General features: G+C 39.0%; 1 protein-coding gene across 1 annotated transcript in view; it reads right to left on the reverse strand.

Moving 5' to 3' along the window:
• Window positions 1–1,749: 1,749 nt before the first annotated feature.
• Window positions 1,750–16,631, reverse strand: part of LOC133966618 (sodium/potassium/calcium exchanger 3-like) — an 82,125-nt gene continuing 67,243 nt past the window's right edge. The window contains exons 7-17 of the mRNA XM_062401604.1: window positions 15,719–15,793; window positions 15,465–15,490; window positions 15,294–15,347; window positions 14,993–15,120; window positions 12,658–12,818; window positions 10,685–10,925; window positions 9,591–9,757; window positions 8,643–8,757; window positions 7,452–7,564; window positions 5,890–5,955; window positions 1,750–5,754 (exon numbers count right to left, since the gene is read on the reverse strand). Of these exons, the coding sequence (XP_062257588.1) occupies window positions 5,605–5,754; window positions 5,890–5,955; window positions 7,452–7,564; window positions 8,643–8,757; window positions 9,591–9,757; window positions 10,685–10,925; window positions 12,658–12,818; window positions 14,993–15,120; window positions 15,294–15,347; window positions 15,465–15,490; window positions 15,719–15,793 (1,296 nt within the window). The 3' untranslated portion in view covers window positions 1,750–5,604. The remainder of the gene's footprint in view (window positions 5,755–5,889; window positions 5,956–7,451; window positions 7,565–8,642; window positions 8,758–9,590; window positions 9,758–10,684; window positions 10,926–12,657; window positions 12,819–14,992; window positions 15,121–15,293; window positions 15,348–15,464; window positions 15,491–15,718; window positions 15,794–16,631) is intronic.

Consider the following 16,631-nt stretch of genomic DNA (forward strand, 5'->3'; position numbering starts at 1 on the left):
CAGAGGATGTCACCCTGTTAGAGCCTTATGAGACAAATTGTGATCTGTGAATATGGGCTATACAAATACAATTTTATTAATTGATTGATTCTTCTCGTTGTATCAGTACTCAACCACTAGATGGTGTTCACATCTCACATATTTCACATGACCGTGTGAATCTCCACTTTCTGCTGTTCTCGCATCAGGATTTATCGTACATTTTACTTGCATGGATCATGTAACATAGAGGTTTGTGCTGAGTTCCCCAAAATAAAGTGAGATTTTATGTATTTTATTCTGAGGTTTGTTAAAACACTCAGATAGACAGGTACAGGTGTTTTGATGAATGGACTGGCATTAAAGTAGATACCCAAATATCCAACATGGATGGAGCCACCAAACTTCTTTTAATTCTTCTTCTGATGATCAGATGACTCGCTCTGACCCCTGAGCCTAGGCGTCAGCGTGCAAAATCTTGTTCAGAAAATAATTCATGTGAGGGTTCGGCACACAGGTCTGTAGAGACACACACACAGCCTAGATCAGGGTGTCAAATTCATTTTAGTTAAAGGACCACATAATGACCACTTTGATCTTTAAGACCAGTAAAATCATAGCATAATAGCTTCGCGGTCGGCCCGTCTTGGAACACGGACCTAGGAGTCTGACGCACGCATTGAAAGTGAAAGGTGAGGGCCGGTGCGCGCCGGCTGAGGTGGGATTCCATCCCCCAAGGGGTCCGTGCACACCACTGCGTACCCTGTACCCCAGTTTGGGAACCGATGGTCTATGGCAGGGGTCACCAACCTTTTTGAAACTGAGAGATACTTCAAAAGTACTGAGTAGTACGAAGGGCTACTTGTTTGGTACAAACTTCCCGAATAAACAAAATTGCAAAGATCACCTTTTAATAATAATAATAATATACGTGAAGAGACTGTCTGATCACGTCAATGTTAATTATTTCTCACAATAATTATTAACATTGAATTCCACAACAATGATGGTAGGAAACAGATATATTAAAACATGCAACATTTATTTCTGTTAATGTGTTTTTTTAAACTTTGCTTAAATTCAACTTAATTGAAATACTTTTGGTGACATTTATCACTACATTCCTCCATCAGTCTGTACTTTTTCAAAAATAGATGAAGCAAATTAAATTATAATCGCTTTGTTACAACGATGATAAAGCTTAACAAAAAAGAACACATGCATGTGACTGGGGTGTAATGTTTCTAAGTGTCTTCTTAATTAGTTGGGTCTCATTCTGTTGGCTCCCAGAGTTTTCAGACCTAAAATACACACTGGTATCTCCTCATGTCCTCCTTCATTCACTGTGAACCCAAGAGCAAGACAGGCATCATCGTACTTTCTTTTCAACTTAGTTTTTGAACACTGTGTCTTGTTTGTCACTGACCGGCTGCTTAATGGGAACGAGCTCTGATCTCATGTGTGTGTCTCTAAGCGAGTGCGTGGGGGCGGAGCATGCCTTGCATCCGGCAGGCCGAGTTGGGTTACCCCCTGGCGAGCCGTATCCGGGCTCTGTACTTCTGTACTTTTTTACTCGTATCATATTTCTTAAGGACATTCAGTTGTATTTCTAAACACATTAATACTATGTTTGGTTCTTCAACCACACCCTAACTCAATCTTTGTACAACACGTATATAAAACTATACAATTTCTCATTTACTGACATATTGATCTGCATTAAGCAAATGTGTGAGTTTGTAGGTAAAAAAAAGACTAACTGCATTAAAATGGTTGTTACCTTAAGCAAGGACAACTTTATTAATGCTCAGGTAGCAAAATGATCTCTAAAATTACATTTGAAACATAAACAAAGTAAACCATTCTGCAAAAAAGTTTTTAGAATAGTAAGAAGTCAATCTGGGATAGTTTGAGGGATCGAACTGCAAACACTCATGTCTTATATCCTACATTAGCACTCGCATGCAGTCATCTAAGATATCCAGTGTCATCTAAACACACATTTGACTCTCATCCCAAAAGTACATAGAAATTTACCATAAATTATTTATTATATTGTAATATCTCCATGCAAGTGAACAAAGACCAACAGCTTCAGAGATCTCAACACATGAGACAAAGGGGATACAAGGGCAATCTAGGATCTATGAAAATATATTCAACAGATATACAAATTAAGACAAAATATATAAATACATTTACACATTTATATACATATGTACATCAGCAATATATCACCCATGTGAATATCACAAATAATTTAGAAATCTCTATAAGACGCGTCCTTTCAAAATGTCAACGTCTTTGTGGTAGTTTGTTTTTTTTCAAAGACATGGTACCGTATGTCTGGGTTTTAGGTACATGCAGTGAATAGCAGCACAACATGTATTGAACCAAATAATCTGTGACATCAGTTGCGTAAATGTTAAAGTGCATGATACAAATATTTTTGTATATATGGATATTATCAACCGTTACTGATAATAAACAATTTATGTTTTGCAATCAGTGATTCTTAAACAGTATGACATAAGAGTAAATATGTGTATCAAAATGATTATTACTGATCATTTTATCTAATCATAGAAATTCTACAACATACATAAAGACACATTGATGAATTATATTTAAATAATCGATTGCTGGTGTTCTGAAACTAAATTTAGAATGGAAATGATTTCCAATGTAAAAGCAGTGTTTTGTTGATTTGTGACTTTCAAATAATAAGCTAACACTATAGTCTGAGTCCCAGTGTGCTGCTAATCATTTCCTAGAAAGAAACTGAATTCTTATTGAAATCTTTCAAACTCTGTAGTTTGTTAGACATTACAAGTAAATCAATTTACAGTTCATACAATTCCAAACAAATTAAAGTAAAAGTGGAGAATCAAAACTCTTTTATTCAGATTTAGAAAGAAACTACTCACAATCCTCAAGCTTGTACGTGTGTGTTACACAGCCAACATCTCAGAGACAAACACCCGGTAACACTCACATTTACACCTACAATCAATTTAGAGTCTAATTTATCTAACCCCAATCTGCATGTTCTGTGTTTGTTTGTTTGTTTTCCAGACTGTGTGATGAACCTGCACAGAAATGCTGCCTGAAGGTTTTGAACCAGGAACCATCTTACCTGGAGTTGGAAATGCGAGCCAAATAAAATGTGACATATACAATCTTGATGAGCTGACCATAACTCACCAAATTTTATTCTAAACATTTTTCTTTCTGTGAGAAATGTGCATCTAAATACATTACATTAAAATTAAAGTACTTGAATGGTTAATTGATAAATTGTGACATAAAATAATTTATCTTTTTCCTATAATTAGTTAATTTGTTAAATTAGCCTTTCAGAGGGCATTCTTAGAAATAGGAAACAATGGGACATTGTAAAAAACAGAAACTGTCTTTAAACGCTGTTAATGAAATCCAGAGACATTTTGAACCTGATACTTCATGGCAAATTAAAATACATGCAAACATAGTGACCACTATCTGACAGTGATTTAAACCATTCAACTCATTATTTTCCTTCATTGTGATGATATTTGGAATTCTGTATGTTAATAACAGTCTTGTTCTGATAAATCATTTCACAAAGACTGACAGGATTTTACAGTGTCAAATACAGACATCATTTACATCTTTTAAAACTCTAATAAAAATTTCCCATTAAATTTCCTTGATACAGCACATTTACATATTTGTAAATGGTAAATGTTTTTGTATTTATATAGCGCTTTTGTAGTCTTGATGACCACTCAAAGCGCTTTGTAAGCTCAGTTATTGCATTACCGAAGATTCAAACATGTTTAACCCTGTATTCCGGTCATATCACAGATTCCTATGTCTGTGTCTCTGAAATAAATATGATAGATACTTAAACAAAAAAAATATTAATCATTTCACATTCAAAAGACAATAGTTCTCAGAATAGATATTTTATATTACTGATCAATAAATAAAAAAATGTAAAATGTACCTGAAACAAACCAGATTTTGTTTCACGTTGTCTTCCCTCAGTGAGAAAAAACCACAGTAGGCCAGCTGACGTGTGATGGACCGTGTGAGAATCAACAGGCTCTGACAGACGACTGTTCACTTCTACAGTGGTGGAAGAGAGGGACTTTGCTGGCGTGTCTTGACTCCCGAAGTGGAATAAAAATATCCCGTAGGGGTTCACAAACCACACTGTACATACTCTAAAAACTAGTAGGAATATTTATGTACCACAAGCCTACCATAACTGGACAAATCTAAAACATTAGGCATTACAAAATATGAATTCTGGATAAAAAATAAAGTTGAAACTCCATCCATTAACTATTCAAGCTGGGATAAAAGTCCTGATCCTTTATATTGCATCTGTACTCTACTCCAATGATACAACCATTTAAAGACCTGACTTCAAGCAGATGACACAGATCAGCTCACCTGTTCTACGGAGGAAAAACCTCATTCAAACATACAGGTGTTGCTTTGAGTGATGCTGCCACTTTTCTGAGTCTATTTGGTCAGTGTTTCTGAGAAGAGAAAAAGCAGTCACTAAGTGGATGAGTACAGACTTATCATCCCCCCGAAATACAACATCTGCCTCCTGAAACCTCGACATGATTATTTCACATGAACTTGCTTCATTTTACAAGGATCACATCCTTATAATCAGCATGCATTAGGAGCAGCCTCCTTGTGAACTTAATATCTAGTGTGCATCCTCAAACACACAAAGCATACCTGCATCAAAGTCATGTCAGTGTTAAAATTAACAGGACAAATACCTTCAGGGCAAATTGTGCTTGTTTGTACAAGAGTGGTCATCTGAACTGATCTTAGGTCTGGATTTCAACAAGCCTGGTGCCATAAATAAACCCTGTGGCCTCCAGAGGAGAAATGTCGGCTGACATGAATAAATAATAAATAGAACATCTGGGAGTATTTACAAAGGTGCACTATTTACAGAAGGAAACAAAAAATAAATCACTCCATAAAGCTACGATCCTTCCAACGCAGAACGTAAAGGCTACAAATGTGATATTACTGAAGTTAAATTATAAAAAGAGTACAGGATAATGCCCTGCTTCTGTGTAGGGGGGTGTGGGCTTGTGTTCTGTAGCCTTATGTCTAAACTTTAGTAAACGCACTCAACCCTCGTATTCATGACACAATAATATGATGGCAATGTAAATAGTCATATGATAATGGTGGAGCACAACCGCTCTACGCCATTGCTTTTATCATTTTTACTCTCAACTAGTAGATCTAAAAGACACAGCTTTCCTCTTGGGAAAGGTTAGCAGCTAGGAAACATCACAACTTTTACACCTAAACATGGGAAGTTTCAAAATGAGTACAAAGGTATTTTTTGTGTTGTCAGTGCTGCCCTCTGTGTGTGAGGGCTTGTGATGAGTCCATCTCCGCTCCTCAAATCGCTGGTGATGGGATAATACCAGAACAGCTCCACGCTGCACTGAGCATCAAAGAAACAAAGAAAGTGGGAACCACAACTGGCTTCATCTGCCATTCATCCACAATCTACATAATACCATGTGTGTGTGTCTGCGTGTGTGCGTGCATGTGTGCGTGCGCGTGCGCGCAAGCCTGTGTGCACGCACAGACTTATCAGTCATCCCGGCAAGTTGGCAGGTTGACAAAGGTGAAGATGTTGTACTCGATGAGGCAGGAGAAACACAGGAAGACGGAGTAGAGGAGGAGACAAATTAAACCAAAACGCTTGTCCAACGTCCACTTATTTAAGTGAACTCCAAGGACCTAGAAAGACAGACAGACAGACAGACAGACAGACAGACAGACAGACAGACAGACAGACAGACAGACGAGATAAAGAGAATGTGAGTGGTACACTGTGTGCTGCAGCTGTGACCAGATGTGTTGCTGAATACTCACTGTGATAAACACAGACGCCAACAGGAGCCCCACAGAGAAGATCAATCCTTTGCTGTTCAGTTTGATCTACAACAAGATAATGAGTGAGCCGTCACTATTCACACTTCTACACCAATATAACCAAAAAATGTCAAACTGTATTTTTGAGTTTTAGGGAATTCTCCTTTATTTGTAAACTTAAAGTCATAATAATTTTGATATTTGTGGAACTCTTCCTTTGGGCTTGCGTTTGAGCTTTATCTGTTATTTACTCTTCTGTTATTGCTGTCTCCCATGTAAATGGTAAATGGTTTTGTATTTATATAGCGCTTTTCTAGTCTTGATGACCACTCATAGTGCTTTACAGTACAGTTTTACATTCACTCATTCACACACACATTCATACAGTGCATCTATTAGCAGAGATTTGTTGTTCTATGAGGGGTTCAGCATCTTGGCCGAGGACACTTCGGCATGCCCATGGGGAAGACAGGGGATCGAACTGCCGACCTTCAGGTTCGAGGACGACTGCTCTGCCCCTCAGCCACAGCCGCCCTTACTGTTAATGTTACTGGAGCATGTTACTGGAGCGTGTTACTGTAGCATGTTATTGGAGCATATTACTGTAGCATTTTACTAGAGCTTGTTACTGGAGCTAGTTGTTGGAGCATGTTGTTGGAGCATGTTACTGTAGCATGGTATTGGAACATGTGACTGTAGCATGTTACTGGAGCACGTTACTGGAGCATGTTACTGGAGCATGTTACTGGAGCATGTTACTGGAGCATGTTATTGAAGCATGTTACTTGAGCATGTTATTGGAGCATGTTACTTGAGCATGTTATTGGAGCATGTTACTTGAGCATGTTATTGGAGCATGTTACTAGAGAATGTTACTGGAGCATATTACTCAAGAATGTTATTGGAGCATGTTACTTGAGAATGTTATTGGAGCATGTTACTGGAGCATGTTACTGCAGCATGTTATTGGAGCATGTTACTTGAGCAGGTTATTGGAGCATGTTATTTGAGAATGTTATTGGAGCATGTTACTCAAGAATGTTATTGGAGTAGTTACTTGAGAATTTTATTGGAGCATGTTACTGGAGCATGTTACTGGAGCATGTTACTGGAGCATGTTATTGGAGCATGTTATTGGAGCATGTTATTGGACCATGTTATTGGAGGCTTTTAATGTGCTGACAATATCATGATTCTGCCGTTGTGGCGATGAACTTAAAAAAAAAAAGACAAAAGTGCAATAGATGCGTGTAGTTAAACAAAATAAACAAAATAAAAATATTGACAACATTGATAATAAAAAAAAAAACAGTACAACTTTAATTAGTACCAAGTCTTCTTGTACATACTAGTTCCTCTACTCTATTTAGATCTTGTTCCAGACATGTCACGTGACAATTGAAGCTTCTGGTTTCAAAGCTGAGTCATAGTTTAATTGACTAACATCCCCTCCTTACACACATATTCTCTATTCAAGTATTGTATGTCTGTATGTGCTATATGATTGTCTCTATATCTTTTGTTAAAGTTTGAAGTATAGGCCAGAGGAAAGAGCAACTTACATCGGAGCCGTAGTTGATAGCCAGGGTCTTCAGGGACCAGGGGAGACCAAGCCCCACCAAGATGTCAAATACGTTACTGCCAATGGAGTTTGAAACTGCCATGTCTCCCATTCCTGAAAAACACAGACAGACGTTGAGTCAAAACTGGTGCAAAAACAAGAAAGATAGAAAGAGAAAGTATGAAAGGGGAAGTGAGAGGGAACCAAGAGACAGGAGGGTACACTGGAGGGGAGGAGGCGACAGATTTTGATTAGGTTAACCCCTGTGAGGTCCCTGGAAGTGTCTGACCAACTGACAACCCAAAGGAAACAATGAAGAGGCAATGAAGCAGCCACAAAGCAGAGGATGGACAACTGAACTGCAACAGGGTTTCACAGTGAGTGGCCACAAGCAGACAGACAGGGCCTGTTAATATTTGATGGCAAGAGCAAGAATAAACACAGATAAAAGGAAGGACCCTGTCGGGCTGTCTTCCCTCTCCACCCCCTCTGTTTTTACAGATTAACCACAGGTTCATACGAGGAACAATGGGAAAAGATGATAGGCCTATACTCGCCCCAAACGCCCGTTCCTCTCCCAATCCTCTGCAGCCTTTTCCATCTTTGTCATCTTCCAGCTCTTTGACAGTGGCTTTACTCTGATTCTCACTGGCACCCGTCACGCACAATTTATGTTTGTACACAAATGCGAACTAGCTGTTAGTAACAGCCTACACAGGGCCAACTGGTTGAGTTTTACAATGATACATTAGACCTTTTAATGCAGGACGAACCAAAACACACGCCTAACTTAAATCATTTTATTTTCCGTTATCACTCTACATGCAATTCCCAACAAAGAAAAAACTGTATTTTAAGGTTTATGGAATATAATGTAAAAATAAACATTACTGGGCACGATATAGAAACTGTATGATTCTACAATTAGTCCTGCCTCCACTAGATTCCCCAGTGAACGACTTAACAGAGGTCAATTTATGAAGGATCACATAGTTACCAAAACTCAAATGAAGTAGCTTATTCTTGACAAAAAAGATACAAACTGAATTTGAGAGTGTTGGTAGCCTTTCTTTGTGTGTGTGTGTGTGTGTGTGTGTGTGTGTGTGTGTGTGTGTGTGTGTGTGTGTGTGTGTGTGTGTGTGTGTGTGTGTGTGCATGTGTGTGCGTGTGTGTGTGTGTGTCTGTCCGTCACCTTGTCTTGCCACTATAAGGCTGGCCATGCAGTCAGGTACGCTGGTGCCAGCTGCCAAGAAGGTGATGCCCATGATGACGTCTGGGATCCCGAGGGTGAAGCCAATAACTGTCACCTGACAGACACATGAAAGACGTTCGTCACAGAGTTGAACATGCAGCTCCCTCCAGCTCCACAGCCTCTCTTAGCTCCTTTGTTTTAGTTGACATGCTCACAACCCCTCACTTTTCTCATACCTCCAGATTTTCAAACTCTCCGTTTTTTCTTTATTTTTGTTTTCAGTTTGCAGTCATTCAGTTTGTTTAGGGTCAGGTTTGGTTTGGCTGCCCTCCCCACACCAAAGCGTCCACATCAACATACATTACCATGTGAGATCATGTGAAGTGGTACATTTCTCCCTTTGTGATGATTTTAACAGTATCTTGTAAATGCAACTATATTTTCAAATATTGTCTTGTGTGCATGATCGATTCCACTTGTGTGAGTTGAGTTTCTCCTTGTGTTTGATACAACCTGATTCAAAAATGGGTTTGGATTTAAGAACGATACTCTAATGTAGCGAATTGTATGCTTATATTTAATGTATTTATTGTATTTAATGTTTTTTCCCCAATGTCTGGTTTGGTGCAACAGCACACACAATACTAAACAAATTGCTCCCATTAAACATGGGCGACATTAAAGGAAACTTAACCTTCCTGTGGTCAACTGCTGGTTTATAACTTTACCTGCTCTGCTGGTCAGATAGTGTACTATGTCTTTTTTTAATTTGTAGAGCTCCCTATTTTTCTACTTTTCTTCTTGTTTATACTTTTTAATTTCACATGATAATGGCTGCTAATATATTAAAGATTAGAAGCGGAATATTATCTCAATGTCAAAAGAGTGTTTTTATCTGAATGTCTATTTAGATAAAAATCTAAACCATCTAAAAATCTAAACTCTCACCATCCAGACCATGATGTAGGAGAATCCAGCAATCCATAAGGTGGAGCAGAAGAAGGACAGCATGAAGCAGTTCTCCCAGCGAGGCAAGGAGCAGTTGGGGATGGTGAAGTAGAGCAGTAGGCACAGAGGCCAGGCCAGCAGCCATTTCAGCTTGTTACACACTCCGGCTGCAAATACAACCACAAAAAGTCTCAAAATGAGTGAGTACTGACCATTTACTATAAATATCCGATGACGTTTACTAAAACGAAATAAACACTATGTGTACCTATAGAATGATTTGCTGCCTATGAAATAATTTCCAATTAATAGTCATATTAATTTCCTACAATAGGTTTGAAATGTAGGTAATCTCTATTTAAAAGACCTTCATTTGATTTTAGTGTATCCATGAATATTATGCCACTGTATTTTAGTCAAATCAAATAGAGACATACAGTACTATACTTAAATAAACCTGCAGAAATAAGATAAATCCTGTGCGGGTAGAATTAATGAAAATTAACAGATACATATTATGTTTCATGTCTACATCCAAATCATCTGTGTGTAACAAACAGAGTACATGTAAATTGTGTGCATGTGCACCTGCCTACAAAGGTGCATGGAACTTAAGGATGAACTTTAAAATAACAGTGTAAAATAACATCCTGTACATAAAAATGTTGCTATTTTTATTCTATTAATTGTATTATTTTATCTGTTATTTTAAGGATATTTGCAGCATTAAACTATTTTTCTTGCTAGGCCCAGTGTGCTATGTCTTGTGGTTGCAGGGATGTTTCTGTTTTTGTGTACAATTGAACTAAAATCTTATAAAATGGACACCATATCTGAAGATCCCTCAGATTTCTGTTCTGTCTCTTTCTGTATTATTGAACTTTGGAGAAAAGATTAACTAACTTTTGACCCACCTTCCAGTCATAATGCTCTGTCGCTCTGAAGCGAACAAACAAACATGAGAGTACTATTGATTTTCAAGTTTCTCTTTTGGAAACTAAGTCTTTGTAATTCTAAAAAGGCTGAAGTATTTATTTTAACAAAGGAGTAACAAAATAAACAGCATTGTAGATTTGTATTACTTCATCTGGTACCTGGGCACTGGAAGGGAACAAAGGGTCCCTCCCTCTCCTCCTCTTCTTCCTCTTCATCATTCTCGTTGTTTTCATTGTCTTCATTCTCTGTCTCATTGCCAGCTTCACGGTCATCATGGCGAACTTTGACACCTTTCTCTGCCCCGGACAGCCCGTTTTCTATGCCCCGCCTACTTCCTCTTTTCACCGGAACGTCGGCGTCACCATTGGTCAAAGTCCGTGTGTTGATTAGACGCTGCCTCTGTAGCATTAATGCAACCATGTATATGTAAGCACAACAACAGAGAAGCAGGAGGGATTAGGCAAATATTAGACCAAGGTTGATCATAATCATAATCAGAATCGGGTCAGAATCAGAATGTTTTTCTTGCCAAGTAGGTTTACACCTACCTGGAATATGCTCTTATTATAACAATTAGGTAACATTAATATTATTAGTATCAGATACGTAACATTAACGTATCTGATACTTTATTTCTAAATATTAAAAGCTGGAAAAAGGGTCTTTGAAGATCTAAAATAGGTCTTATAGATATTTGCCTATATGTTCTGTAGGTTTCCTCTACTGCCAAGGGAACATGTCATGTGGTGGTGATAGTCAAAAAGTATCAAATAGAAGCAAAAAAGATGTAACTTATTGATTTTGCTTTCCATCACTGGAGACAGCTGTTGGTGATTAAAGGTGATGCAGAACTCTCTATGCTAACATTTGTGCAAGTCAATGACCTGGCTGTTGGACAAGGAAATGTACAATATACTATGTCATATACAATATGACAGAACTCTCTATGCTAACGTTTGTGCAAGTCAATCACCTGGCTGTTGAACAAGGAAATGTACAATATACTATGTCATATACAATATTTATATCTTGTTCAGTCTAATACAAGTATTGCCTCTATTGCACACCTCACACACCTTAATCCCCAATTCAAGTGACACCAAGTAAAAAGCTGACTCTTAAACATAACAACATTAAACCTCCGGGCCTCTGGGCATGCAGGTGTATATATGTGTGACATCTGAGCCAGTAGATGCTACTGAAACCAAGTCCCACTATCCAGACTTGTCTGCACAGTGCTGTGTCAGTACTGGAGCAAAGTCTGGCTGCTCCCATTATCATTCTCTACAGAGGAAAAAAAATGTTTGCATTTCTTAAAACAAAGTAAATTATCTTTGGCAGTGGGATGAGGCCCATTATACAGCAAAAGTGCTGCTGCAAAATAGTGCTGAGGGAAATTGTTTGGTGAAACATTTGGAGGTGGGAGACAATCATCATGGTGGCTCTAATCCCTGTGTAGAAAATGCCTCAGAAAACAGTAAAAGAAGTATGTTGACAGCATGATTGCACAATCTAAATCTTTCTCAAAGGGATTTTGAAATGATAACCAGCTGGAAGCAGTAAGGGAGGAGAATGCTGTGTGAGACATGTGGCCAATAGGAGGCTTATACACACAATCAGACTCCACAGAGACAACCAAAAACTGTAGCTTATGCCAGAGATAATGTTTTTCTTAGTGGAAATGGTTAGAAAATGTGTTTTTAAAGTCATCAAATGGTTTGTGATGTCCCCTCCTCTCGATTATTGAATTTTCTGTAACTGCATTTGATCATTGTTGTTTGTTGGTCACTTTAGGAAGGCTTGGAGCTCCTCTAATAGACATCTCTATTAATTCTTTACACACATTTATGCTTTAAAATAATTGTAATACCATGATTACTTTGGAGAAGAGAACATTATCATCAAATCTCCATCAGATCTCCCACCTCTTCACAATGCCATATACACACACACGCACGCACACTGCTTCATTAGCCATGCATCAACAAATTACCTTATTAATGAAGCTCTCTGAAACACTTTTCCCCTAAGAAAAACATGCTGCACTCTCTGTCAAATTGGAAAAGGCAGTACTCCTTTTTCTCTTTTACAGTTACACGCAGAGCTCTAAAGCACCTATGCGTGTCCTTACCTCTGTGATGAGCATTCGTGAGGCCATGGTGAGGCGAGTTCTGGGGGAGAAGTGGCTGGTGATCATGATCCTCATGCCGGCCTCAGAGAAGGACAACTGATGGGGGTAGGCTGACAGCAGCTCATCCACCATAAGCACAGATGGCTTCCTGTGGTGGTCTGCTATAAGGCACACATACATGACCAGTACCCAACATGTTCATATGTTCCACTACATGCAATATCTGTTCTAGCACAGTTAATTAGCAAAAGTTTTGCTCAGTTGTGACGACAGAGCCATCTCAATGTCAACTCCATGATTTTGTATCACAAGCAATCTCATGGAAGACCACAATCAATTTTTCAAGCGAGTCATAGAGATTGTGACATCTTATGACATTTACACTCTGTCTACAGCCTGGCATCACTAAACCAATTTAATATTGGTCTGGAATTTCCAGATCGAAATGCCTCTAGATGCAACTGGACACACCTATCACCAGTCCATCCTGTCTCTGAGAGAAAATAACTATGGGCTAGTTGATTGTTCTGGTTTCCAGGCTACTCAGTCTACTCGAATAAAGTAGATTCATACTGTTTTCACAAACAACAGAATGATTGCCTAATAAATGGCTGTGCTGATAGCCAACTCATATCACAGGTCTCTATAGTCTCTTCCCTGCGTGATGCAATGTGATGCAGCAGCATGGTGGATAAGGACCTGGTGCCAATAAAGACTAAACATCAGTAATGTGGAGGGGGTTTGGCTTTAGTTGGACATTTGGCAAAGCAAAGATACCTGTATACTTCCAGAGGTAATACGAAAAATCTATTCAACCACCTAAAAAGGAATCATCTGAGGGAATGCCCTGAATGTTTCACTTGAGTTGGTGCAACCACACTCGTCTGTATCTCACATGGTCCCAGGACCACAGGAGTGTGTGAAAAACAATGTTGTAGAGTCAGTCAGCTGTGGTTCAGTGCAGGGCCGGTCTTTCCTACAGGCGACATAGGCGGTTGCCTAGGGCGCCACTCAGAGGGGGGCGCCAAAAACTGCGCCATCTCTATGTGGTATGGCCAAAAATATTGTATTTAAGTAGTTTCATTAGAGAAATCAGTAAATGACAGCAGCACTCAGGTGGAACGTTTGGCACGGGAGCAGTTGCACCCCGTACTGTCAGATGCAGTCTGGATGAGGAACTGAATGCTCCGTGTCGTTCCTGCTGCTGCTTCCATCCTGTATTCTACAGGGCAGTAGTGGGTGAGAGTCACCTACGTTAGCTCCTAAAGCCTCGCTTGATCACCACGGGTGTTATTGAGACGTCTTGACTGGTAAAACTTAGAAACTCCGCTGGGCAGTGAGGAGAGACACTCGCGCACTAGGTGGGCGGGGCTACATTCGCCTGTATAGGTGTTTATTTTACCTGCACGTCGTCTTGCAGGGGGGTCGCGATAGTATATTGTTTACTTTACAGTGTGTAGTTCAGCGCCGACACACACAGACTCTGTAATTCATGAATTGTTATTTTGCCTTATAAAGACCAGTTATAAGCTAATGTTTAATAGGTCTATATTGTAAATGTTTATATTTCTTTATGAGTGATGATGTATATTAAGATGTTTGGAGGAAAGAGACACCATAATAATTGAATGTATGTTTTATGCACTTAAAAATGCAGTTACACTCAAAGAAATGCTTGTACTTGAAATTGTGTTTAATTTGAATAAGATGCAGTCTGGATGTGGAACTGAATGCTCCGTGTCGTTACTGCTGCTGCATTCATGCTGTATTCTACAGATATACTTTGTTGCTGTGGTATCAATTTTGGGACCCATAACATATATCTCCAACCAATACTTTGACATTACAAAAATTGATCTAACATTAGGGTAAAATGAGGCAAAAATTGAGGTACGAACCTCCTTGGTGTTGTCAGAACATGCTAGCACATTGAGGCTTATGGTTAGAGTGTGTGTGTCCAAGCAACTTCGACGAAGAAAGAAATAATTTTATAATAAGTTTTCGTGTGGGGGGGGGCGCCAGGAGTGAAGCTTGCCTAGAGCGCCAAATGTGCTAGGGCCGGCCCTGGTTCAGTGGATAGAGTGATGTATGAAAGAGAAAGTGCAGCACATAAATGCCCTGTATGTTTATGTTACCATAGATTTATGTTATATGATAATAGCAGGAAACTATGAAAAAATTAGGTGGTCAGTCTGTATCCGTATACACATGTATTTCCTGGTATTATCTATCAATATATTTTATAAGGTACAAATAGATGCTGATGGATTTAAGTAGAATACAGCAGCACTTGCTGAAGTATTAAAAACATATCATAGAGTGGACGTAACTATACCTTTTTTCAACAGAACTGCTGTAGCATCACAGCCATCATCTAACTCAGCATTACTGACAGCTCCATTCCTCAAACTGGACGAGTTCTTCTTCCTCCTCTCCAGAAAATGAACAACGTGGGAATTCATCCTGGAACAGACGTGGTATGATCCAGTTAACCCGCTTTGACTAAGAGCCAACCTAACTCTATCAGAGCATTCAAATTGGTCCAACTGAAGAATATTACAACATAAAAGTAATCATCATTCCTTAACAATATGTCAAAAGTTGTTTTAACAGTGTTTTACATTAATCACACTCACTTCATGATCAAAATGTAGACGAAATACATCAGAATCAGCGTCAGAGCTTCCCACCTGGAAAACACAGTTTCAATTTATTTACCTTGTGTATAATTTTCTTAACTATCATTTGCATGTGTTTGTCTTTCCAAAGAAGTTTTAAGCAATCGATACTTTTGTGGAATGACTTACCAAACCACTTTTTCGTCATATATGAACTGTGGAATAGAAAAATGAAGGAATAGTGAAAATCATCTCCTTAAACATGAACATCTTTGCAGCCGCCGAAAGTAACTGTTGGGTAATTTTACTCTTGAACAACAACAAATTATCAGATTTACCAGTGAGATGGTAAAGGTTTAAATTGTTTCTCCACTTTAGAAAGAACGGCCTCAATCTTAAACAAAGTATCTTAAATGTCAATATGGCTTCAAGCTGTTCCTTACCACTATGAGAGCAGAGATAGACAGGGTGTAGTAAGCAGAGTCTCTGAGCAAAGGCCAGCGGGACAGATGGATCGTCTATGAGACAGACAGACAGACAGACAGACAGACACACAGACACACAGACAGACACACAGACAAGATAAACAACCAGTGATTGGGACATTTTATGTCTTTAAAACTTGCATTGACTGAAATACTGTTGAGTAACTTCCCACAAGGTACTCACTGCTGTGCACTACTAACAAGATAAACCAAGCTCTCTGAGCAACTAGTGTGTGTGTGTGTGTGTGTGTACCCGTGTGTTTGGGTCTTACGTAACTTGTAATCTAAATAGGATTCAAGTATGTTTTTCTTTTTTCTTTTCCTTGTGGGATTATTACATTACATTACATTACATGTCATTTAGCTGACGCTTTTATCCAAAGCGACTTACATTTTTATTACACTCATCATTTTTTTATGAGGGGCCATCTAGGGGTTCAGTATCTTGCCAAGGACACTTAGGCATGCAGATGGGATAGAGTGGGATTCGAACCGGCAACCTTCTTGTTGCAGAGCACCCGCTCTATCCCCTAGGCCACACTCTCCCTGATTATAGTAGTGAACAGGACAGATACCGCTTTTTATCAAACAGAGTGAGACAGTAAGGGTTGTTGGGACAGTGTTTCTGTGACACTCAAGGCCTACTCTTCGGCATATGTGTAATCAAAAGCCTGAAAACAAGCATGGGCTTTGTTCAGGAGAACTACTAGGAAGCCAAGGAACTCAGACTCCCAGAATTTAGCATATCCCTTTGTTCCGGACAACTTCACAGAGAGGTGTGAAAAAGCCACAAAAGTCAACTCAAATTGGTCACTCTGGCCCCATGCCCTGTGAGGTCACCGGGCCAACATAAGGCCAGGTCTCCCCTTTC

This window comes from Platichthys flesus, chromosome 12, assembly GCF_949316205.1.
Source record: "Platichthys flesus chromosome 12, fPlaFle2.1, whole genome shotgun sequence".
In the NCBI taxonomy this organism is placed as follows: Eukaryota; Metazoa; Chordata; class Actinopteri; order Pleuronectiformes; family Pleuronectidae; genus Platichthys; species Platichthys flesus.